The following is a 25,783-nucleotide window of genomic DNA, read 5'->3' on the forward strand; positions in this document are numbered from 1 at the left end:
TTCTGTACAATCCCTCTTTGTCATGTGTTTGGAAAAACAGCTGAACTCATCAGCCTGGAACTATGTCCTATAGTGCACTGCTCCTACCCTGTCTGACCACACAGGGGACAAAAGCTGGCCTGACTTCAAGAATCGTTTCTCAGTATTTTCTGGATTTCTCTGGATTGCTGGACAGACTTTTTTTTTTTTTTTTTGCTACACAAAGATGTGTGTTCAGCTCATGTTCCCCCGAGCTGACATTAAGATACAGAGAGGATAAATACCCAAAAGACCAACACATTATTATTTCTGTTTTAGGCACGCCTCTTAAATCCGTCTGGGAATATAGACTGAGTAGGGTGGTTGGTTGCAGTTAAATGAAACTTTGTTAAAGAATGGAAAGACTATAGGCTGTAAACGTAATCTGACCACCACTAAGAAGCAGGGAAATTGCCTGTTTTGATAAGCAAATTAGACCCAGTGGAGTTGGCATTGTGTTATGAAAGGTATCTCTGAAGCTGAGACACTGAAGAAGCAGTGCCGTCCAGTTTTATGGGCTTCACGATATCGTGTTTTAGTGCTTTGTCACAGTACTCAGGAAGAACTGTGTGGCAACTGTGCAACTCATTTGCACAAGTGGTGACAGTGGCTCTCGTGTTTAAAACGATTGATTTGAAAAACTTTTAAATCTTTATCAGGGCTACTGAAAGATTCATCAGCCTGTTCCCACAGAGGGTAAACTACATGCAGGTGAGTGTGTAAACAAGAGGGGAAATGCAGCATTGCATTTGCATTTTGTGGTGCTGGAACAACGAAACGGTCATTAGACTGAGGAATAACTAAATATATTAAATTCTTCTTTTCTCTTATTAACATAAACTTCAAACTATTTTAGAACAGGTGTTAACACTTAGCTAACAGCGACTGGACGTATAAAGCTCTTATATATATATATATGACAGTGGAAGATTTTCTGTGGGGGAGTGGGCTCGTTTGCCGGCGTTAGCTATCATTGGTCGAATGGATTTGCAGAAGAAGCCTTGTGTTTGCTGATTGGCTAGAACATCAGTCCGTTCACCAAGCGATGTCCGCCCTCCCAGCGATTGAGCCGTGAGAGCCGCCAGGCGCCGCTCCCGTCACGTTTCTCCGCTGCATGTTCACCGCCGTCAGATAATGTTATCCATGATCTCCACGGCTCTAACTCGTCCATCCTCTCCTGTATCTTCGGCTCTGGATTGATTCTCCCGTCGAACAGGTATGTGTATTTATTTTGCCATTAGCCTCAATCTATGAATTATCTAGAACGTTCGTTGCATCAGTGGAAGGATGCGCCTCGAACGCAAAGCCCTGTCATTTTCTATCATCGTGCAGCGGCATTTCTCGGGCTCATTCAGCACTAATGCCTAACTGCAGAGTTATGTGGCGTCCACGGGGAATCGAAGCGAGACGATGGTCGGTGGAGAGGTACATGCAAATTCATCCCGGCCACTGGGTGTCAAGTTTAAAGCAGACCGATGGTGATCAGGTGCAGGCTTGCTCGGGGGGAATTGGCTGCATCAGGCCCGTAAAGGCCCGCGTTTAATACCCACTAGCTCTCTCTCTCTCTCTCTCTCTCTCTCTCACACACACACACTAGCGCGCTTTTTCAGTATTTTCGAGAATTTTTCTTTCATCCATAAATATTTCAACGTGCATCGCAATTGTTGGAAGCGGAGGGTGTGGACGCCGGATGGGGTTATGTTACGTAATCCCCCCCTCATTCATCACTCCACGCCATCCCTCCTGATCGCCGGCCCTTGTTCATCCCACACAGAATGATCTCTGCAACGCTGCTGCCTCCGCTCTCTGCCTTTCCTAGTCCCTTCTCCACATGTTAATCAAAAGTATTGATGAATTAAATGACCTTTTTTAGGGTCCCTTACGCACACGTGACTCAGCATTCTGAGCGTAGTTTACAAAATCTGATTTAATTGGCCCAACAGAACACAAAGAATGTCTTTACAGGAAGATTTATAGAAACTTTGTATTTTCCCACATCGTGCTCCAAACTGAGCTTTATTTGAAAAGGAGGAGCTAAACTACTGTGTGGTACTTTGGCTGCTTAGTAGGCACAGATCATGCCTACTACTAGCTAGTTATACTGTGATATCGGTGTCTTTTTGGATAACTGTGTAGCACACTGTAGGTAGATTACCGTCGTCAGTTTGCTTTACCCATTAGTACGTTCTATGTCAATAGCAACACTTTTTCAGCTGCAGGTCTTTTAGATCAAACCCCATTTTCAAACCCATCGTGCATTTTTTAAGTTAGCCGAGTAGCAAACATTCACTGTGTGTCAAGTGCTGCACTTTTTGGGAAGCAATTTCTCCCCATTTTCAATCAGTGCAGAATTTATGAGCTGAGGTGAGAGCTTTATTGTACCCGAGGTCCCGTGGTGTGCATCCACCCTTCAAAGTGATGCATTATGGTGAGTGGAGCGTAGAGGCTTCAGGACACTTTCAGACACACAAATCAGCTCATTAAATTTTGGATAAGTTACCTTTGGTCCCAGCAGCTGGCTTCACCTCTCTGAGCCTGGTTCTGCCTGAGGTTTCTTCCTGTTAAAAAGGAGTTTTTACTTCCCACTGTCACCTAGTGCTTGCTCGAAGAGGCCGTTTGAGTGCTGGGGTTTTCTCTGTATTGCTTTTGTCACGGTCCGGGGCAGCGGCCGTGTGGAGAGCAGAAGGAGGACTCAAAACGCAGCACTTATTCAGGTGTGAGGGTGATTTATTGATAATATCCAATATAAAGTGGGGATGGTAAAACAGAACTAAGGATGAACTAACTGGGAGAAACTACACAAAGAAATAGCAAACCTGAGCATGAAGGGAGAGCACGCAGGGGATTACACCAGGTATGAACACAGACGACGCGACGAGGAGCAGAGGAAATCACACACTATAAATACACAAAGAGACACTGGGAAATCACACACAGGTGGGGGAAACAGCTGGACCTGATTAACCTGACGAGACAGGGGAACACTAAGACCAGGGACCAACAGAGGGAGCACAAACCCAGAACCCAGTGTCTAAAATCCCAAACACAAACCATCCCAAAACAGCCATGAATAATAATGAAAGTAATAACAATAAAGAACATAAACATAAAGTCACTGAGTCATGGTCGCAGGACCATGACAGCTTTAGAGTCTTAACCTTACAATATAAAGTACCTTGAGGCATCTGCTTTTATTATAAATACAATTTAATTTAATTTCAGACGGGAAACACTTAAAGCTGCGCTGAGCCATAATGTTTTGTTACCAACAGTGGATCAGAAAGGCTGTGGGGGAGCTTAAACTGTTTCTCTCTGCAGACAATAACAACTAGTTGGTCATCTTTATTGGAGCCGTTTAAACTACCGATTTATAGATCACTGCTGTTTATATCTAGACTCTTATCAACCCCACTTTTAGCCAGAGGAAGCCGTGTTATTTTTAGCAGAAAGCTTTTCAAGATAAAACCCACTGCACACCACCAGCAGGGCCTCCAACAGAAGAAACACAGTTGCATAATTAGCTGCCAAGAAGTCGGAAATGTTCTGACGTTTGACATGTGACAGATGTAATATTAAGTCAAGTTGTCACATAGTTTCACTGCCCCCCGGTGGCCAACAAATTCATTAGATTAAATTAATTAATTTAGTTTAGAATTTTTCATTTAATTTCATGTTGCATCTGATGGCTTTTACATTCAGTCAATCTGCTGATTGTTTTTAAATAATAAAAGCAGTGAACAATGAAAAAGATGTCAAGTCCTCCAGTGCCCACGGTGAACTGTGTGACGATTAAACCCCCCCACCCAAAATGACCTAAAATCATAACCTGTGCTGTTTTTGGGTGTCATTCTGCTCAGTGATCCAATGACCGCTGCTCAGATTTGCTTTGTGATATCAGTAGTATTGCAGTTTATAAATGTGTTCATACATGTTGACACAAGTGTGGCTCAAAGGCAGGTATTGACTAACCCTCCTCTTTGGTCTACAGTTCGCCATGGCAACGGTGGTGATGGAACAGATCGGTCGCCTGTTTATCAACGTGCAGCAGCTGCGGCAGATCCCTCAGCTGCTCGAGTCGGCCTTTCCAACCCTGCCTTGCACTGTAAAGCTGTCCGACGTTCCGTGGGTGTTCCGCGAGCGCCACATCCACACGGGGTACAGACAGCCGGACCTGAGCTGGCGGTACTACTTTCTCACCCTCTTCCAAAGGCACAACGAGACCCTCAACGTGTGGACCCATCTGCTGGCTGCCCTCATCATCTTGGTGAAGTGGCAGGAGATCTCGGAGACGGTGGACTTCTTGCGAGATCCTCACGCTCAGCCCCTCTTCATCGTGCTCCTGGCAGCTTTCACCTACCTCTCATTCAGTGCTCTCGCTCATCTCCTCTCTGCCAAGTCGGAGCTCTCCTACTACACCTTCTACTTCCTCGACTACGTGGGGGTTGCCGTTTACCAGTACGGGAGCGCTCTGGCACACTACTACTACGCTATAGAGAAAGAGTTGCACACTACTGTGCAAGGGATCTTTTTGCCCGCTGCGGCATTCCTGGCTTGGCTCACGTGCTTCGGCTGCTGCTATGGCAAATATGCCAGTCCCGAGCTGCCCAAGCTGGTCCTCAAGCTCTTTCAAGTGGTGCCCTCAGCCTTGGCTTACTGCTTAGACATCAGCCCCGTAGTCCATCGCATTTACAGGTGCTACCAGGAGGGCTGCTCCGACCCGATGGTGACGTACCACTTCTACCACGTGCTCTTTTTCTTAATCAGCGCCTATTTCTTCTGCTGCCCTCACCCAGAGAGCTTGTTCCCTGGGAAGTGTGACTTCATCGGGCAGGGCCACCAGATCTTTCACGTGTTTGTGGTGGTTTGCACCCTGGTGCAGATTGAAGCGCTGCGAACAGACTTCACAGTGCGCCGCCCCTTGTACGAGCGTCTTCACGGGGATCTCGCGCACGACGCCGTGGCGCTCTTCATCTTCACTGCCTGCTGCAGCGCCCTCACCGCGTTTTACGTGCGCCAGCGCGTGCGGGCCTCTCTCCACGAGAAGGAAGAGTGAGAGTTTAGACTATTTAAAAAAAACAAAACAAACAAGTCAAACAAAGTCTCATTTATTTTACTCTATAGTGACTGTTCTAAAATAACTTAAATGTTTTTGTCAAGGAAAGTTATCAGCTCGTGATAGTGACTTCTGATTATTTCTTCTCTGTGTTCTGCCAAACAACAGTGAACTAAATATTGACTGAGGCGGTGTTGTTGTGACTTAAAGGGGGGGGGGAAAGGGGGCTCCTGCAGCTCATCTGTAGCAATGCGGACCCTGCAACAAACCCTTACATCCTAACTTCTCTTTATTTATTTATCTTTTCTAGACGGTCTGAAGGAATGTTTTACTTTACGAAAGAAAAAAAGTCTTTGTGCACAGATTAGCAAAAAAATTGAGAGGCTAGTTTCTTCAGTTGCCTTCTTAATTGTATTTGGAAAAAATCTGACTGTCTTAATCAAATTGTAGCATTTGAATTTAGTATTTATAGTCCCTCAGACTAACTTTTAGCTCCTGTTAAGTTTTACACTGGTGCTTTTCTCAATGTCCTGATATTCTTTTGTGTTTCTTTGGGTTTTGGTTAGGTTTGGATATCAAAGCAGGGATTATTTTTCCATTTCCCAAGGCGCTAACACTAGGCCACGCTAATGTTTCAACACAGTCCACAAAGATGGAAACCCAATTTGAAAACCAAATATTTTACCTCCTTATGAAAAGCAGACCCTTTTCCTTGGATTCGATGACACTCTGTTGAAAAGGAGGCTGGCACTCTACACTGGTTAAAAGATGAGCGGAAGATTACTGATGTCTCCTTGTTGTTGTGACAATGTTAATCTTTCTCTATTTTCTTTAATTCAAAGGGCTGGAACTTCAGCTTTTGCCTTTTCACGTCCTGTGATGTCAGTGCTTTGCGTGAATCATTTTCATTGTTGGTCGATTCGAGTCGTGGAAAAAGGAAAAAGCTGCGTCTGACCTGCTTTTAGTATGGTTTTTTTTTTGTATGATGAATATGTATGTGCCTCTACGCATGTCTTTTGGTATATACCGTGGATAATAAGTGTGTGAATGTCTATGAAAGCTTAGCCTTGCACTTCTTTCTTACCCTGTAAATAGCTGTATTTCTCTTGAAATTTTCTTTGCATCCCATTTTCTCCCCACCTGATGGCATTCGGAGGTGAATGCACAATATTTTTCTGTGGATGTCACGGGCTGCGATGGCAGACCGTGGAGTGACAGTGAAAGCAGGGCCCAAACGCGAGACTCTAAGTGAAGGACAGTGGATTTATTTACAGGAGGTGAAAAACACACAACTATATACAAAATCCCAGCACTGTGGTCCCGTGGTGATTCTCCCTGAATCCCACACAGTGCAGATGTCCGTGAGAAGTGAAAGGTGGCGACTCCAAAAAACTCCAATTCCCACACCGTGACTTTAGAGGCGTACTCCGCTCCCGATTCCTGGTAACACAAAAGGCAGAGGGTTAGCAGGGGATCTGTTTCCGCGGAGGTTACGTAAAAGCTCATGGCAGTACTGACGAGTTCTGACTCAAGGATCCAGCGTCGGCCTCAGCTCAGCTGCAGTCCTAAATGCCGTTCCTAGACGAGCGTAATCTGCTGCAGCTGGCAGAGGACGACGAGCGGCAGGTGCGGCCGTCTCTCGAGTAGACCACTTCCGGGTTCGCAGTCTCCTCAGCGAACCCACACCTCCGGAAGCTCACACAGAGACACATGGAGAGATGGCGAGCAAACCAATACAACACACGGAAAACATAAACATACACTGAAAATGCCTGAGCCCTGGGTCCCTAGACCCAGGCCATGACAGTGGAATACAGCACATTACTCTTTTGCTGCTTCCTTTCAGAGCGTGTTTTGTGTCCTCCTGCCCATCAGACTGTAATGGGTATGAATATTGTAATTTCATACTGCCTCACTCTGAAGAGTCCTCTGGTTTATCTCTTTGGTTAATGGCAGTTCTTATAAAAATATCTCACAAATATGGCTTCTGTGATAACGCCGCTTGGATTTTTATCTCACAAAATCTCAAATGCCAGAAATGATCTATATTAATGACTGCACTCCTTGTTCATGACAGTGCTGTAATGTGCCAATGAATCTGTTATTGCTTCAGGGATGGCTTTACTGAAAGATGAATGAACAGACAGAATGCAAGACATCGATTTGAGTGGAGATTTAACCATAATTCTCTTGATTATAAACCTAATTATAAATTGGTCTCATCATGCACTGTCTAAATCCACACTATATATATATATATATATATATATATATATATATATATATATTGTAGCTGACAGCACTGGCTGTGTTTACATGCATGGAGGCTGATAATGCGGTTATTCTGGTTTTCTCCTCAAATGTCATAAATCAGAATAACGTGGTTAAGTCTGTACTCCTGCTGAGAGAAATTATGTTGTGAAGCTCTTGTGTATAAAACAGATTTTCTGCACACAGTCTTCACAGTCTTCACTGAAATGATCCATTATGGGCTAATCATTTCTAATTGGCAACCAATGTCTCCTAAACCTCTGCCCAGCCCTATCTGTAACATAAGGGTGTTGTTGTGACCATCAAAGGGACCAAAACAACTACTTTATAGATTATAATGTCTTTTCTGTGTGTTAGAGAGAACGTAACTTTCTTGAAACTGGAGGGGAACAGTTACAAAGTAACAAGTATTTCTTTGCTTAACTGATTATTTGTGGCAACAAAGACACTCTGTCACAGGTTGTCTGCGATACGTGCCGATTAAACCGGAGATCTTAACTGGAATAAGGCCAGCACTCCATGCAAGCGTGTGTGTGTGTGTGGGTGTGTGTATGTTCAAACGTAGCCTCTGATACTACTGAGGGTTTCCCTTTATCCCGTTCAGAAAAGTAGGTTGAAAGGGACGAGAATGTCTTCTGCCTCTAAAAATACGTGTAACTGACTGTACTAATATTCTGTTGTATTTAAGAAAATAAAGTGTTACGGTACATTCAGAAATTCTCCTATGTTGTTTGTACTGATTCTAAAGAAACTGAAATATCCAGTTTGCCAATTCTGCACCAGCCGAACAGCTGTGAAACATTTTCCTTGGGAAAGAAGCCGTGTGAATATGTTTGAGGTCACGTCTGAATTTTACCTGCCAAATTTAATTTCAATGTGATGGCTGCACTTACAGCCACACAGGGGTGATATCCACCATAATAGTGTAGAGCCTTATACACAACATTGCATTCACATTTGTCTTTAAATATAGGAATTAATTTACAGGACAATTAATAACTGGTTTTGGTTTAGAATTAATTCACATATCCACATGACATTGCTTTCTAAAATAAGTGTGCACATTTTAGTTTACACTGTTATGTATGATTAATCTTTTGTTTTCTGAGTTACCTTAGTTGCAGCTGCTCCAGTCCCTTGATTGAGGAGCCGAGAGGTGGAAAAGGGGCGGAGCAAGCTTTGATGGAAAACTGCAAATTGGCTCATTCCATAACTCGGGACCATGGGGGGGATTGGAGTTCATTTTGTTAGTTTCAGTTAGGTTTTGTGTTTTACCCCTCTGTGTTTTTGTGGGCTGATCAGCCACTATTTAAGTTTCCCCTTTGTCTCTTTAAGTTAGTTTGTCTGAGTTATCGGTGGCGCCTGTGTCCGGCAGCCTCGCCTCTGTCAGTGCGCCCCAGGGCAGCTGTAGCTACAGTGTAGCTGCCATCACCAGTGTGTGATTGTGTGTGTGAATGGGTGGATGACTGAATGTGTAAAGCACTTTGGGGGTCCTTAGGGACTAGTAAAGTGCTATACAAATACAGGCCATTTACCATTTTACCATTTATCAGTATTGTTGTCAACTTTGAGAAGAGTTCTGTTATTTTGACCTCTTTTATGGGCCCAAGATTTGGATTCTTTTTGCATGATTTAACCAATTATGTTTAAACTGTGCCTAAGTTTCCTTCGCTGCTCGGTCCATCACTTTCAGACATTTGATTTAAATATTTTAAAGAATCATAAATGACTGAAAACAGTTTTTCTCTCACTCACTCATCGAAATATTGCAAGGTTGTTACTTTCTGTAACATGACCCAAGAAACTGACTCCAGTTCCTATTTTTATTTGTAGAATTAAGCTCTTTGTGAGTATATACTCACGGCCACGCCAGATATTAACAACTGGCCAATCACATGGCAGCAATTCAACATGTCACATGTAGGCATTGTGAAGATTACCTGCTGAAATTTAAACAAGCATCAGAATTGTGACAAAAGGTAATTTGCGTGACTCTGAACGCAGCGTGGCTGCTTGGTTTGAGTATTTCTGAAACTGCTGATCTGCTGGGATTTTCACGCACAGCCATCTCTGGGGTTTTACAGAGGATGGTCTGAAAAAGAGAAACTGTCCAGTGAGAGGTCAGAGGAGAATGCACAGGTTGCTTTGAGATGATAAGAAGAATAAGTAACCCAAATAAACACTTGTTACTACTAAGGTATGCAGCAAAGCATGTTCAACCGTGAAGCAGATGGTCTACAGCAGCAGGAAGTGGAAACTGAGGCTACAGTTTGCATGGGTTCACCAAATATTGGACAACAAAGGATTGAAAAAACATGGCCTCGTTCTGAAGTCTTGATTTCTGATTGGACTACAGGTCCTGATGGTGAATTTGGCCTAAAGATGAAAGCAGGGAAGCGTCCTGCCTTGTATTTAACAGTTTGTTGGCTGGTGATGGCAGCGTAATGGCATGGGGGATATTTTCCTGGCAAACAACAACTGAGTATCGTTAAAAAGCCACAACCTCTCTGACTAGTGTTGCCGGCTATGTCCATCCCTTTATGATCACGTCTAATATCTGCTTCCAGCTGGTTAAAGGCACTAAGTCACAAGGCTCAAACTGGTTTCTTTAAGATGATAACGAGTTGTACTCATTATCATCTGTACTCAACTGGCCTCCAGATCTCAATCCAACAGGGCACCCTTAGGACGTGGTGGAACAGGAGATTTCCATCATGGATGTGCAGATGACACATCTGCAGCAGCTGTGTGACGCTTTAATGCTAACATGAACAAAATCTGTGATGAATATTTCCAGCACCTTATTGAATCTGTGTCATGACGAATTACAGCAGTTCTGAAGGTAAAAGAGGTCAAGGTAAAATGAAGTGGACAGTAACAGTACATGTAATTCTACTGAAAGCACCAGAATACACTATGATAATATAACATAGGAAGTCTAATGAATCTGAACTACAGCTGAACTACAGCTAGTGCATGTTATTTACTGTAAAAGTAAATAACATGCACTAAAGACATAATAATATAATAATATAACATAGGAAGTATAATGAAACCGAACTACAGCTGTTGCAACTGTGAAAATAAATAACATGCACTAAAGACACATGCTCAAGGATAGTCATTTCTCAGACACACTGTACCTGCTGTCACCAGCAGAGGGCAGCCTTGTCGTTTGGTGAAAGCGGCAGTAGCCCTACAGCACACCGACTTATCTCAGGTAAAAAACCCTGAAGATGTATTGTGAGGTAACAAAATAAGCAAAAGCAAATGTTGTATTTATCATGGTTCGTGTTTTCATAGTAGGTTTTCTTTCCGCTGAAAATACTTTTCATCCCAATAACTGTAAAATAGAGAGAGTTGTCCACATGAAGGTATACAGTAAAGACTGGAAAACAAATGAAAAACCCCCACTTAACTTAAAATGGCTCTTTTGTAATAAATGTAATAAATGCATGAAGACCGAAGTAATGCCGAATGGAAATTAGCTGATTAAAAACTGTTAGTAGGATTAAGAAAAACTATTGTGAGATTATAGAGTAGCTTTTTAGGCTAATACAGAACATGCTGTGGTAGAAATATGGCAATAATATCAAACAGGTGTTTTTCCTCATCTGTCCAGGGTACAGTCAAATAGGAGTAGCACACAATAACTTTCATCTTGGACACAGAGCTCTGACTGGTATCTAACTAGAAAACATTTACCAAAAAACCCCAAAATCTTTTAAGAACTGTTTTGTTATTTTCGTTACACAAGAAAAATAAATCTTTCCATTAGGGGGCACAAATGGTCTGCATATCTATTTACATCATGGATGTATAACTCCACTTTAAAATGAAATCCATCAAGGCAAGTTTTTCTTTGTTTCTTTTGAATAATTTTTGTAGATAGTGATACCCACTGTTGTAATGAAACACAAAACTCATTACAGGCCATCTGCAGCCAGGATTACTGAACAACAGTCTATGCTACCCCCTTTTGTTGAATTAAACCTTCTGTGAAAATGAATAAAACTTAATTATTGCTGCAAACATTTGCTTAATAGACTAAGAATAATATTACACGAGCAAATCTAATGTCTTACATGTAACTGTTCATCTGGAAGCAACGGCTGGAGCGGCTTCCTGCTAAGATTGGATGTGGGTGGCACATTATGGTTTATATATGCATATGTACGTTCTGTACGTGTGGATTCAGTCTCTCGGGTGTTAACACTTGTATTTATTTACATATGTCTGTATTCCAGTTTTTTTTCCCACATAAGTTTGTGTGGGTTTGCATCGCATCGTCCTTTTGCTATATGTCAGTAGCTTTGGTTTATGATGATTAAGCTGCATTGTACATCGTGCATTCATATGAGGGAACTATCTCATCAGGCGCTTCCTTCTGTCTCTCGTCTGCCTACATGCTCACATGCATAACATTTGTACCCTGCATGAGTGGAAATTCATATCGTGAGATAATTAGAACATCTCTAAACTACGTTTTCCAGTAATGGAAAAGAATCATTGGAATTTAAGGCTGAAATGGGCTCTTGATATATCTCCCTTGGATGTGATTAATTCACAGTATTACACACTCAGACGGTCCTAAATCAAATGGCAGAGATAGTGATAATTGCCTTACAGCCTGCTTCCTGTCCTCTAACTATCAATTGCTTCCTCAGACTCCATCAATTTTCATATGCCTGCTTCTGGAGCAGCTCACCGTCTCTCTCCCGGCTTCACTCTTCTCCATTGCCTGTCTCTTTTTCTGTCTGCGAGTTGAGCTACAAAGCTATTTCTTCTCTTCTTTCCTTTTTAAATGCTTCATTTGCTTTATATGATTTGTATCAAGGTTACCAAGGCAATATGAGGTGGCCTTGGTCTCACATCATGTTTTGTAATTAAAGGTTTGACTTGCTAGAGGGAATGGCTTTGTTCAGAGTTATTAAATCGCCTTCTCTTTTTGCCAGGTGACAGACAGCCAACTTCTCTCCCATCTCTCTTTTTTGATGAACCTCTTCTGTGCTGCCAGGTATTTTGTTCCCACATCCTTTGTTATTGTGGCATTTTCATATGGTCTCCTGCTTTTGTTATTACTTGGAGAAAAGCTTAGGGAAACTCACTGTGTTATGAAGGATGTAATCATATAAAGAATGGAACAATGCATTATCAGACTGTGAATTAGAAATGAGTCAAAATGGAAAATGTAATACCTGTTCTCCAGTCCCTCTAATGTACTCATAAGTAATAATGGCACGGTGCCACTGCATGTAGACGCTGCACAAGTGTCAAATATTTCTCCTCTAAAACCTAGTTTCATCATAGGTGTGTGTTTACAGTATAACCAATGGTTTATTTGAAATCATAAAAGTCTATTAAAACAAATGAAAAAAGACTTGAAATATTTAATCCGTCTTAGGCAGCGATGAGTTATTGATTTTTATCAGGAGGCCAAATGATAAACTCAGACTGTTGTGGAGGGCTGTACCAGTGAACTTAATATTAAGCAGATATTAGTTCAGCTTATTAGTGTAGCCTTCCACAACAGTTTATCATATGGCCTCCTATTAAAATGACTAACCCATCACTTTTTAGACCAATTAAATATTTCGAGTCTTTTTTTCAGTCTTTTTAATAAAGTGAAATAAGACCTGCTTAAAATTTGTTTTATTGGTGCGGCTCTCAACAACAGTCCCGGTTTCTTTCTTTTTTTTTTATTACTTGGTTTTTAATAAAGGTTTTACATATTTTTACAACAGAAAAGGAAAACAACAAACAACCAAAAACAACAATAACAAAACAAGCAGTCGACTGAAAAGCACAGCTTTTCCCTACAAAGCCAGTCCCGGTTTCTATTGCGGGAAAATTGATTTCCCATCCCTGTTCTAAAGGGAACAAGAAACACACTCTTTTGCATTCTAAAGTTCATTATTCTACCTTGTTTATGTTTTTAATTGTTTTAAATCAACACAATTGCATACTTGGTAAACATCCTCAATTTAATTAATGAGGGTTGCATCAGGAACGGCATCCCACGTATCCAGCATAAGGCACTGTGACAAATCAAATATCATAAAGCTAGCAAGACGTTAGCCTAGCTTAAAGACCGGAAACAGAGAAACTGCTCCGTCTCCTTCTTTGGGAGGTCACCAAATTGGCTTGCCAGTAGCTCTAAATCTTACAGCTAAAGTGTTTCATTTTATTAATTTAATCAGTACTTTTTTATACGTTTGCAGGTTAAACAAGATATAGTTTAAGGTTCTTGTAGGTGGCTTTTATTGTACCTTTGAGTAGTGCAGGTTAACTGGTTTCCCTGCACCACTGCGACTGAAAAAAACTGGTTCAAGTTTCACATGACGGATGGGAGCACTATTCCTCATCCTATAGCTCAAAATAAACAAATCAGCATTTTTCCCATAATGTTTTTGGCTTAAATTGTGCAGTCACTCATCAGATGGTCACATCTGGAAACAGACGTGGACAGAGAAAATGTGCCATAGCATAGTTTTATTACTCATAAGCAGGTTACTACAGCAACATGTTCTCACTCCCAAAGCGTAATATGTTACGCAATGTGCCAAATCGTTGGTATGTTATGCTTTCGGCCACTCAACACATTCCTATGTTATGCGTGGGGAAATAGGAGGAAACATGAGAACTGAACTGAATCGCTTTGGAAAACACTGTCTAACACTGTCTAACACGATTAGGACTGTGGTTAAGGTTAGGGATTAAGGTTATGTATAGGGTTAGGTTTTAGCTTAGGGTTAGGGAGAGAATACACGGCTGGAACATGTGTCATTCTATTGGATTCCATCCACAATCGGGCACGTATCAGGACGGGTACCTTTCGCGTTCCTATGGGACTCCTCGGGACCTGACAAATCGTTGGTATGTTTCGTGTATCCAATCTAGATTACACCACCAAAAGACTACAACCTACTGCCATTTAAAATATGGAGCTTTACAAAGAACCCAAAGGCAGTGTACACACAGTGATAGACTGATGAGACCACTCTGTAATTGGCTAACGACATCATTTATAAGTTGTAAGTTCAGAAAGCTGTTTTCCCTTAGACTTCTAAAGGACCCAGAGTCTTTTTCCAACAACAGCTTTCTCCATCTGATGGCCTTCAGATAAAGTGCAAGTTTAAAACACTTGCGCATCGCCTGCTGTGTCAAAGCATAAATTTGCACCGTTAGTCAGATATTTACTTTAATAATAATAATAATAATGGATTGGATCCATTACTTTACTCTCATATGTTTTTATATATAGTGTCACAAAAAATTGACTACTATATACTGTACTTTGAGTACCATGATGATGAAATCATTTTCTGGGTTTTTAAAGATTAGTCTGGATGCGGATTAGAAAATTTCTTTTTTTTTTTTTTTTTTTACATTACTTTACTTTAGCCCAGTATGCACAGCTCTATTCTTGTCCTTAATAGCGCTTTCTGCACTGTGTTGAATGTCACTGTGTTCCAGCGTTCAGCAATTTAATGTACTTTACAGTGTTTATTCTGGTATTTCTAAGAATGTCTGCCGTTTTTCCTCATCAGTCACCCTACTGTGTATTGGTAAGCAGACTGTGGTAGACAGATAAAGACTGTAAGAATAAAAAGCATACAATATAGATAACAGAGTTGATGAAGCAAGCTTTAAAAGCAATTGTGAGGCTGATGATCCTTCTAAAGTTACACAGTGACTATGTAACTGGCAATGAGAGGCACTGGCTCATTGTGTACTTAAATGCTAATACACTCACCACTAAAACAGAATCCAAAAATAAGTCTCTTTATTTTAATAATCACACAGACACTGCATTGTCCTTGCTAACACTGATAGATATATATTGGAGCACCTCTTCTCCAACACTGTCAGAATATAATATTAGCCTCATAGATTCTGTCTCTTCTAAATGAGACACTTCTTACCTCCTCTTCATCTTTGCAGTTGCCTTGATGCTACTTGCTTCACCAATCAGCTCGCCCACTGATCGGGCCTATTCATCATGAGCTAGTTGAGGAGATACTGGGGGCTGGGAGAGGTGAGGAAGAAGCACGTATGTCCTATCTGAAGGTCTCTCCTTCTCTTGCCAGAATCCGGAGCCGCTCAAGGATAATGAATTCCCCCCTTCGACCCTTTAACCTCTCTGTATACAGCTGGGTTACAGACTCCAAACACATTATACCCAGATAACCAGCAAGTGGGAAACTTTGAGATGCCTGGACTCTGTGTTTTTGCTCACAGCGGGCTTGCGCTAGAGCTGCTTAGGGGGTATATAGACTTATTTTGTGGGTGTTATTGTTTGAATAACCTTTTGCTCAGAGTGGAGTTGAGATATGACAGCCCATACTTCATGCTTCTGCAGCGCAATTACTTTACTGCAACCTAAATCGTGCCGTCCATTATTGGCTGTAATGTTTGCAATACCTTTGCGGTGTCACAATTATAATCACTTGATTTGTTACTTTTGGAGGTTGTCAGCTCGCGGTAAAGGCTGTACGCACAACACTGGAATGTGGCCACAGTGTGTGTGTCAGCGTGGCTTATTTAAATGATGAATAGAATATGCAGTTGCTTATGTTTCAAACTAGATATCAAGCACACACTTAATGTATCTTCTCACTTCTTATTTTCCCACCAGAGAGTCTATATGTTCCATTTCTGAAAACCCATCACCTGCCAAAGAGTCCTCCCTTCCTCTTCCTCCCCATCACAGCCAAAGTATGAATTTTCTCAAAAGACTCCAGATGGCTCGGGATCATTTTGTTGTGGCCCATCTGCATGCTTCCTCTGCCGATCTCTGTTCCTTCATACGCGGTATTTAATTACACATGCACCTGCAGCGCTGGTTTCAATTTTCAGACGGAAGTACGAACAGGCTTTTCACGCTTGTTGCTATAGAAAATGAGAAGCCATTTCAAGTTTCTCTGCAGTCGCTGCTGTTAATATCTTTAGGGTTTTCTATACTGTAAATTACTGTTGAAGAGTTCTTATGATGGATTGGTTAAAATGACTTCCTTTTTCCTCTCAGTGAATGATGAAAGTCTCGGGCAAGACAGAGCAATGCTCTTTCTGTAGATGATTGGAGTTATCTGTTTTCAGCGATAACTTGAAATGTAATTCTTGGATTATGCAACTGGATGGGCTCAGTTATTGTTGTGACTTTTTCAGGGATTACATCCACACTGAGGATTAGTAGCAAAATTGTTAAATTGAATTTTGGGAAGGTACAGAGATGATAAAGGCAAATATTGCTATGTGGCACATTGCCTCAGCATTGCTAAATACACTCGCTCTTGTTCAAAGAGCAGGAGACCCAAGAGCCGCTTGAAACTGGAAACCTTCTCTTATCCCCCTTTTTACAGTCTTAACCGGCTTAGTCAGCAACAGCTGAGCAACCAAAGAATGACGGATGTTGTGTTTTCGATTGTTAGGCCTTGCATTAAATATATACGTAAAGCTTACAAGGATGCACTGCACTGTTGGACTGTCAAACTCATCAGCAGCTCTGTGTTTTCAGGCTTTGTAATAACCATGGATCCGGTGACTCACCAGCGACACAGAATCTGAGGAGTTCTTTAGCCTCTGTTGTTCTGGTTTCATGCCATTTTTCTAATACTTTGCTCTCATTTACCTATTCGTCAAACCATTTCCATATATGCATTAAAAAGGAGACACATCAGCGAAAGACAAGCTTGGGTATAAATGAAAAGATTGTTGCTGTCATAAGGTATGATGTGTCAGAGACTTAGTTGGTTCAAAAGTATATCTTTTTTGCATGTTAAAGCATCAATACTGCAATTTCTTGTTCTCATAAATTCAAATTTTGGAGACCAGAAGAAATAAAAAAAGCAAAAAACAGTTGTTTTTATTTTACTTAAATATGTTGGCCAGCAACACAACTCCAGATGAATATTGTGTTATAGGTTTGGCTGCAGAGCAACAAAGATGGAGAAAACAAATAACCAGGCAGGGCTCACAAAACGTTTCTGCCTGTTGTTACCTAACATCAGTGATCCTGGATAATAGATACAGGCAAGAGTCGTGTAATAGAAAGTCTATAATAATGCAGTTTTTCTTTTAAAAAGTGATTAAATGTGAATTTAATGATCTTGATTTCCAATGACAAAGATTACTTTTCTTTGAAGTGGATTAGTGTAACAAAGTATCTGCCTTTGATTCAACTTCCTGTTTTGACCTGCCCTGAAGATGAGGTGATTAATCCCGGTTATGTGCCCTTATCCCAGCTCCTATTTTCTCAAAACTGATTGCAAATCTTTAGTTTGAGTTTTGTCCATATGTGTTGCTGTTTTTGTTAAAAAAAATATGTTCTTTGTAAATCGCTATGACAAAGAAACGACTACATCAGAGGGCCCGGTGGCGCCAATGTCCGGCAGCCTCGCCTCTGTCAGTGCGCCCCAGGGCAGCTGTGGCTACAATGTAGCTGCCATCACCAGTGTGTGAATGTGTGTGTGAATGGATGAATGATTGAATGTAGTGTAAAGCGCTTTGGGGTCCTTAGGGACTATGTAAAGGCCATTTACCATTTTACATACATCAGAGTAAAACAGCAAAACACCATGTAAGGGGAAATTTGGGGTTTTATTTACAGATCCATAATAGTTTTGTTATTCAAACCTTAGGATATCAGAAATTAAGACCTTTCTTTGTTGAAGGACCCACAATAGTCTAAACCCCCAAGTCCCTGCGTACATGTAAGATGTTCACTTTCTTATCTGTCGAGGAGTCGAGCTGGGAGTATTAATGAAACGATTGTGACGATATAGGAAAGAAGAGAACCTCCCTGCCCATCAGTCTGAAACAATACATATAATGCGATGAGTGTATCTTGACAAAATCTAAATAGAAATGTCTGTGGGAAAACAAGAAATGGTTGGAGGCAGTGGCTGTGGTTTGGAACTCCCAGCTCTGTGAGGCTGATAGATGGCTCTCAGCCCAACAACACTGCCACAATGACTAAATCACAGGGAGGAGGGACACGGCTGATAAAAACTCTGGGACTGTCACACTGTTTCTGATTAAGGTTTTCTTCCAGCCCCTCTGCTGTGTGAAAGCAGTACTTTTACACTTGCTGTGAGACTTTTTAGAGAGATGCCCGGGGGTCGTGAAGAACCTCCTTCTGATCCTAATTAACATGAGCAGTAGTTCTGTGAGAGTATGACAAAGTGGGGAACGTGACCTGTATTTAACATGTTTTTTAGGCGAATATCAATGTCGAGTGTGTACAAAGGATTTTAGGTAAAAGTATTGATACGACCACCTAGTTTCATCTAATTTCTCTTTTGTTAAGGGGCTAAATATAAACACATAAAAACAGGAGTTAGCCTTTTAAGGTCTGTAATAAACATGTTGTGTAATTGCTGATAGATGTATGTAAAGTTTGGCCGCATTCCATTTGCAACCAATCTGAAGATTAGAGATGTTGAGTGGAATTGATGCCAGTCCACAGAAACGCAAAAGAAAAAACCCCATCTGTAGATCTTCTGAAAGGCAGATGATATGCTCACTTCAAATAAATTCCTGCTCTGAAGATAACAGCGGTTTGCATTTTTTGTTGGAAACTCAGGTGTACTTTATAAGAAAATGCCCTTGAAAAGGACCACTGATAGGTTTGTAGCTTGAACCCATCCGCTGGAACGTTGAAGACAATATAATTACACTGCTAAGCAAGACACAAATAGGCAAAGTTCTTCATGTTACTCGTGCACGGGAGAGACCGGACAGAGCGCCGTCCCTTCGCTTGACCCCAGTTGCTCTCGTCCGTCCTCCCGTAACACTGTCCTTTTATTGAGGTTACATGAATATGCATAGGTTCATTAACATACGACGTCTACATACAAACAAAGAGTACCTTGCCTGTGTGTGTGTGTGTGTGTGTGTGTGTGTGTGTGTGTGTGTGTGTTGCTGATCAAAGGGTCAAACATCCTTGGTCAGGAAGAGGGTAGACTAGACCCCCCCCGGTGAGGAAGTCCAGCAGTTCATCTAAACAGAAAAGCACTTAGACTAGAACAGACGTAGCTACGTTAATCCTACCATAAAACAATTAAAACAAGATGCGACCTCTTCCCGTGCTCCCAGGATGTAGGTGTGCATTCTAGTGTGGAATGCACACCAAGCCTCTGTAGCCTGTTAAAGATCACACAACTTATCACTACACAATTGATTATACACCTCTAAGCATCTATGGTTAAATATTTCTAAGCATAAATAACAATCAACAATACAAACTCTAACAACCACCAATGTATTTTAGGCTACATGAAGTGCGACTCTTTGTGGTTTAAGAAGCGCACACCCACATGCACTTGTGAGTCAGCCCGCTTTGCTAAAGCAGTCAGTTAAATTAAACTTGGCAGCAACAATTTTAAGATTATGTAGATTTTAAAAAACCTAGTATCTGTGTTTAAAAAAAATTTTTTTTTTGTTGTCCCTCCAAAATGAGCATGAAGAATATAAACACTACGTACAAATTATACACTCTTGCTGGCAAGAAAATGCCCTGCAATTTAAAATAAAGTTGTCTGCTATATGTAGACAGACATCGGTTCCTACTTTGAGTTAGCTACTTTTTTTAATGCTTGAAGGATTCATAGATCAGTGTTGAGTGACCTATGAAATCAGTTGGCTTAACAAGCAAAAAACATTTCTCACAACTGAACATAAAAACATGAAAAAACAGCAAATGTCCAAAGAAAAATGATAAAAAGACCTTCAGGATGCCTTGAGAACTATCATTAAATACCACTTTTAAAACAATTACAAGAAAGTCTGGGTCCTGAGATGCAAGGTTACTGTTGCACAGTACTATAATTAAATATAACAAATGCTCAATGTAAAATCTTTCAAATAGATTGAATAGCAAACCAAAAAAAGATGTTTTCTCTCTATAGTGCATTACATTGGAAGTCTCTAGTGAAATGTTATTCAGATTCCTTTATATGTAGGACATAAGCTTGTGTCCTTGTGTGAGTTCAGTCTTACAGATCTGCCGAGCAGCTAAATCTGAAAACACTATACCTCACAGTGTAAGCGATCACTATAACGGATGAAGGTCATAGTTTCCAAGAACACTAAATGGATGCACATGCTGAGCATGGATTTTGAGCTATCACAGAGTTGTAAACAAAGACTGGCTCCAAAACGAATCTGTAATGCTTTCAATTTCTTTAAACGGACAAACTACTGATATCAAGACCAGTTTAATCAGCACATGAGAGCAGTTTTCAAAAACTCTTATGTTTCTGAGCTCTGAGGGGAGCTTTTCAAGATGATGCAACAGTGACGGCATCGGGGTTATCTCAGCTTGGACTTAAGAACTGATATTTTAAGAGTCAGACACTTGAGGAGTTGTTTTGAAACATGCATACACCTGTTGATCTACATTGTTGCACATGTAAAATAGTGAAATTCAGATTTACACTAATTTAGAGGTGATTTTTTTGGATGCATGAGCTGCCAAAAATTGTTGGAATATCATTTTCCTTTTGTTCACCCAGCTGCAAGATAATAAAGACATACATTCAGAGATATTCAGAGTCGGTGTCTGGCAATCTTTCGATTTGGCTCCTGTCTTTCTTTTGATTCACAATAAAAGCTCCTGAGTTTACAGCTGTGAGAACAACAGGCTTGGTCAATTCTATTTTTCATGGCTTAAATCTGGATGTTGTAAATGATCAGATTGCGGTGTAGTTCAGACGTGCCCGTCACACCCGTGGCCGCCACCCAAAAGCCCAAACTCGAGTATATGTAAGCACAGATGGTAATGCAGTTGGAACACATATACAGAGCAAATATAAGCATATTAAACCAAGTGAATGAGAGGAAGAACAGATGCTGTATTAATTTACTTGCTGTTAATCCAATACTCAGTGGCATGCCACACACTCCCCTCAGCACGAAGGTCTGCTGACACAGAATTGGTATTCTTCTGCAGGCACAACTTTCAGGGGTAAATATTTATAGAGGGGACTGGCATGAGGTGATAAGGAGTAGGGGTTCATTCATGATAACGCGGGGGGAATTTACACAGAATATTTAATCAAGCACTAGTTTATATCTCGGGGACAATAATGTTTCAAAGCTTTTAAAGGCCTACCTTGAAGCGTTTTGGCAAAGGTCAAGGAGGATTTCTACAAAGTTTTATTCACCCTAGAGCTCAGTGCTATTTAGGGGCTGCATTCATAGTCTTGTAATAATCACTGATAAAAAAAAAGAAAAACGCAGAATATTTGTCCCAGAATACATTGTGCTGTGGGCTTACTGCTGAGCATAAAAAGCTATCTGAATGCACACAACATGGAAAATAAAAAGCAAACTTGCAGCTGCATATTCTGATATGGAAATATCACAGAAAGAGTTGTATTATGTTTGCTCTTACCTCATTCCTTCAAAACAACAATTTTGCCTGTTTTTGACTTTGGCCCTGAGCTACTGTGTGCAAAAGGATGATTAAAAAAAAACCCGTCATGCTAACAACAGCAATTTCCAAACTGCTGGTACTGTGAATCCATCCTCTGTGCAATGCTTAACTTGTGAATCTTTGTTTGCCATTTCAGTTACCATTTCTAATACCTCTCCTAATATGATACTCATCTTCAGCATTCACAAGGTGTGACAGAGAACACAGAGCTTATGCAGGAACAGGAATCAATACATAATTCAGACAACAAGGCCTGAAGCGCTTATATTCACATCTGAATGAGACTTCAGTTAATAGTTTTACTTCTAAGAGCAAAAACGAAGTCCTGGTGTGAGCACAGAAGCTATTCAAGTGGCTGGCTCTCAGTAGGTCAAATTGCAGCCTCTCTTTCAAAACTCGGAATAAATTGTTTGCAACACAATATGTTTATACGCTAAAATAATCTGTTATCTGAACGTATAAAAACAACCTGACGGGTCAGATAATGAGCAAATAGGTTGTTTGATGAAGCTGTTATGTGGTGACAAATGTTGCTACATTTTAAAGTTAAGCAACCCCCAACGGGAGTGTGAATAATTGCATATAAAATATGCACTGGCTATATCACCTTCTGATGGGCTCAGAAATCTGGAAGCCCGAAATAAAGCTTCTAACACTGCTGGTGTCATATATTTTAAACAAATGTGTAATCAGATTACAGTTATTAATCAAGTGATATTGTTATGTCAAACATAACAAGCATAAGAAGAAACATGTTTTGTGCAGCAGTTGCTTGACCTCATATCTTGCAGGTTATAGGACAAAATGCACTTTTTATTGATTACCCAGAAAGAAGGGCATGAGAAAGAGAAGAGACAACAATTCACCCGTCCCTTTGGCACCCTAACCATTACTTCTATGCCTAAATCTCACCTAACACCAAATAGATACGAAGCAAACAGTAACTGGAAGCAAATGTGTAGTCTCAGACAGGAACTCAACTCAAAGATACTAATTTTGCAGGTCTTTTTAATCACTAATGTATGTCATTCCAAGGCTCTGACATCAGTTGTGATAGTAGTAATATGATCGATTAATTGGTGGAAATGCAGTCTGTGGAAAAAGCAACCTAGGGTAGGCTTACACAATGTTTTGCTTCAATATAAACAACTTAACAGAATATTGATACTCAATCAACTGTAGCCCATAGAGCCAAGAACTGTTTATCTAATGATACTCTAAATCTATAATGAATTATTCCATAGGACAGCAGGGTGGTGCGGTGGTCAGTACCGTCTCCTCACAGCAAGAAGGCTCTGGGTTTGAATCTGACCACATGTGCCCCACATTTCATGCCAGTAATAAGGCCCACAGTGACTGCTTGCACTGGCATGAGATGGCATGACTCTATTCCTAACTCTGTTGGAATACTGGAAGTAGGCATACTATATACACGTTAGACATACTGAAGCAGTGTATCTAATCACAGTTAAGCTATGATACCTTTTCAGTGCATTGGTGATGTTCTTTTACACATAGTTCTGTATGTAAGGAGTGTGCTGCACCTTACTGTAAAGACAACCACAAATACAACAAAAAGCCTGTGCTTTCAGTTACAGCACACCACAATAACTCTGTATAGCCATGAGTGTATCTGCTGCTGTATTACCGGGGCTTCCAAAAGTTGTTCAACTAACTGAAAAATAGTTTAACCAGGAAAATGTTAAGTGTGAGGCAGAATGAGCTTTAAAATCTTTTCAAAGGAGATGCTTGGCAGCAAGGACCTCAATGTGACAGATGGCTGAGGGAGGTGAGGGAATAGAGGAGAGCACCAGATCAGACCTGATTCAGGATTGCAGGATTGGAGAGAGTTGGAGTTGGAGAGCGAGTTCTTGGATCTCAGGATGAAAAATAGGCGATGAGAGGAGGGACGGCAGGACTGGCTCCAAACATGAATCATGTAACTTTAATGACAGTTTGGAGCATCATGACACAGCGAAGTCTTTCTAGTGCTTTCAACGACTTTCCACAATCACGAGGCATTGCATTAAGATGCACTCAGTGAAGTGCATTGTTACGCTTAATTTCGTTCTCATGTTGAGCCTTGTGATGAGTAGAATTTTTTCCTTCACATCTTGAACTTGGGTCATTCTTATTTGCATGCAATTAAGAATTTAGATGTGCAAAGAACATGGCTGCTTGATGTCGTACACGCTTACAGGAGGCTTCCCACAAATGTTATGGGCAGACCTAGCAAAGTGAAGCCTTTTTGGCGACTTAATTAACCCTAATCATGCTTGTATTGTGCCCTGGTTAGTGTAAATGGCACTGCTTGGGGAGAAGCATGCAAGTGCAAATGAGTTGGTAAAAGCCTCACGATGAGCCACAATTTGGATTACAGTAATGGATAATTATAAAAATGCAGGTTGGAGTGAAAATGTCGAGCGTTGAAACACGCTTCGTTAATAGTCGTGCTCGCATAGTCGGTCGTAAATGGTCTTATTTTTTACTAAAGCTGTAAAATTATACTTTGTTAACTGCAAGGCTTCAAACATCTTTTAACAGCAGGAGGAACAAACACTGATCTAAACTGTTCCCTCTGCAGATTTCTTGGTTTGGGGCAGCATTCTCTCTTCTTCTTGGCATGGCGCTCTTGACCCAGGAGCCAGGCTTAATGAGCGTAGTGGTTCATCTGTTTTTCAACATTCAACACTTAACACCATCTGTTGTGCTTAAGTACTACCCACCCGCAGGTCCAAACCCACCACCTGATTTTCTAACAGCGCCGCGCTGCCCACCCCCCCATCCTCTCATCCTCTCGCTGCTCCTGAGGGAGTCTGTGTTTCAGGCTCCAGGTTGGTGGATAGAATGTGTCCAATCTTTCTGGTGCACTGGGTATTCAATCTTGTCTTTTTTTTCTCCATCTGTCTTTCTCCCACTCTGATGATCTCGGCAGCCTCTCCGAGCTTTATCTTTTAGAGGGAAGCAGCTATCTGCATCATCATCCTCCCTTTGTAAATTGTTTTTTTTTTCTCCCCACACCTCCTCTGACTTGTTGTAAGCCATCAGTATGATTTAGTGAGCGATGCTTCACTGGCTTTAGTATCGCTGTAGTGAATCAAAAGAAAACTAACAAGGAGGGCAGCAATGTGAATATGTCTTTCTTCTCTGCTAAAATATGAGGTGTCATGCAAGTTTTAGGGCGAAGATGGGAACAAAGGTGTACTTAGTGTGCATCCAGCAAGTGTGAATATGGCAAAGTACCAAAAAAGATGAAAACACCCATGTGTTTATTGGTAAAGGCATGACAATATTTGGAGCATTATATACAGAACAGACCTTCACGTATAGTTTTAAACTCTTGTTGTTCGTCACTGAGACGTTTACTGGTGAGGTCAACAGTCATACATATAAGGATGATTAATTTAATCTAACTGTTGTAATTTCATTCATGTCAGGCACGACCTGGGGTGTATAGGTCATAATGGTTGAGCTCATTCATCCTAACAGAGTGCAAAATTTTACTTTAGATGACTTAGTGAATATAAATATGAGCGATGTACTGAAAGTGCCTGCTTGGAAGTATAATGAAGCCTCTTCTGTACCGCTGCAAGACAGACCTGCATCATCTCAGTGCAACAACTTCATCATCTGCTGCATCTGAAGCTGAAATACTTAATAGGCAGTGTAGAGATATATGCAAATACTCTTCCCAAAACTCCAAACTCCTGTTTCTACATTATAGTACATTATATACTATAGTATAGAAGTGATCATATACTACATTGCCGTGGATTTCCACTAATTGCGGTGCCAGTTTGTTCTTTTTTTTAATATGCATATGATATCTGGCCTTCATTTAGCCTCAAACCTGTAAAGTTTTGTGATCAACAGAGTCTGTCCAGGTGCCATATACCATCAGCCAACACATTAAAACCACTGATATGTGAAGTGAACTGATCATCATCATATGCAATGTTCTGCTGTGAAACCTTTCCACTTATATTGATGGTATTGTGACATTT

The 25,783-nt window shown here is 40.9% G+C and overlaps 1 protein-coding gene across 1 annotated transcript; it reads left to right on the plus strand.

Moving 5' to 3' along the window:
• Positions 1-1,062: 1,062 nt before the first annotated feature.
• Positions 1,063-8,059, plus strand: paqr7b (progestin and adipoQ receptor family member VII, b). The gene is made up of 2 exons (XM_085291245.1): positions 1,063-1,234; positions 4,007-8,059. The coding sequence occupies exon 2, from the start codon at positions 4,013-4,015 to the stop codon at positions 5,069-5,071; it is 1,059 nt and encodes a 352-aa protein (XP_085147371.1). The 5' UTR covers positions 1,063-1,234; positions 4,007-4,012; the 3' UTR covers positions 5,072-8,059.
• The last annotated feature ends 17,724 nt before the right edge of the window (positions 8,060-25,783 follow it).

Source organism: Mchenga conophoros, linkage group LG11 (genome assembly GCF_057382185.1).
Source record: "Mchenga conophoros isolate Kocher_MC1m ecotype Shallow Benthic linkage group LG11, M_conophoros_male_GT1.1, whole genome shotgun sequence".
In the NCBI taxonomy this organism is placed as follows: Eukaryota; Metazoa; Chordata; class Actinopteri; order Cichliformes; family Cichlidae; genus Mchenga; species Mchenga conophoros.

Excerpts from the sequence above, each read along its gene's own strand:
- paqr7b (XM_085291245.1), top strand. The coding sequence starts at position 4,013 with ATGGCAACGGTGGTGATGGAACAGATCGGTCGCCTGTTTATCAACGTG.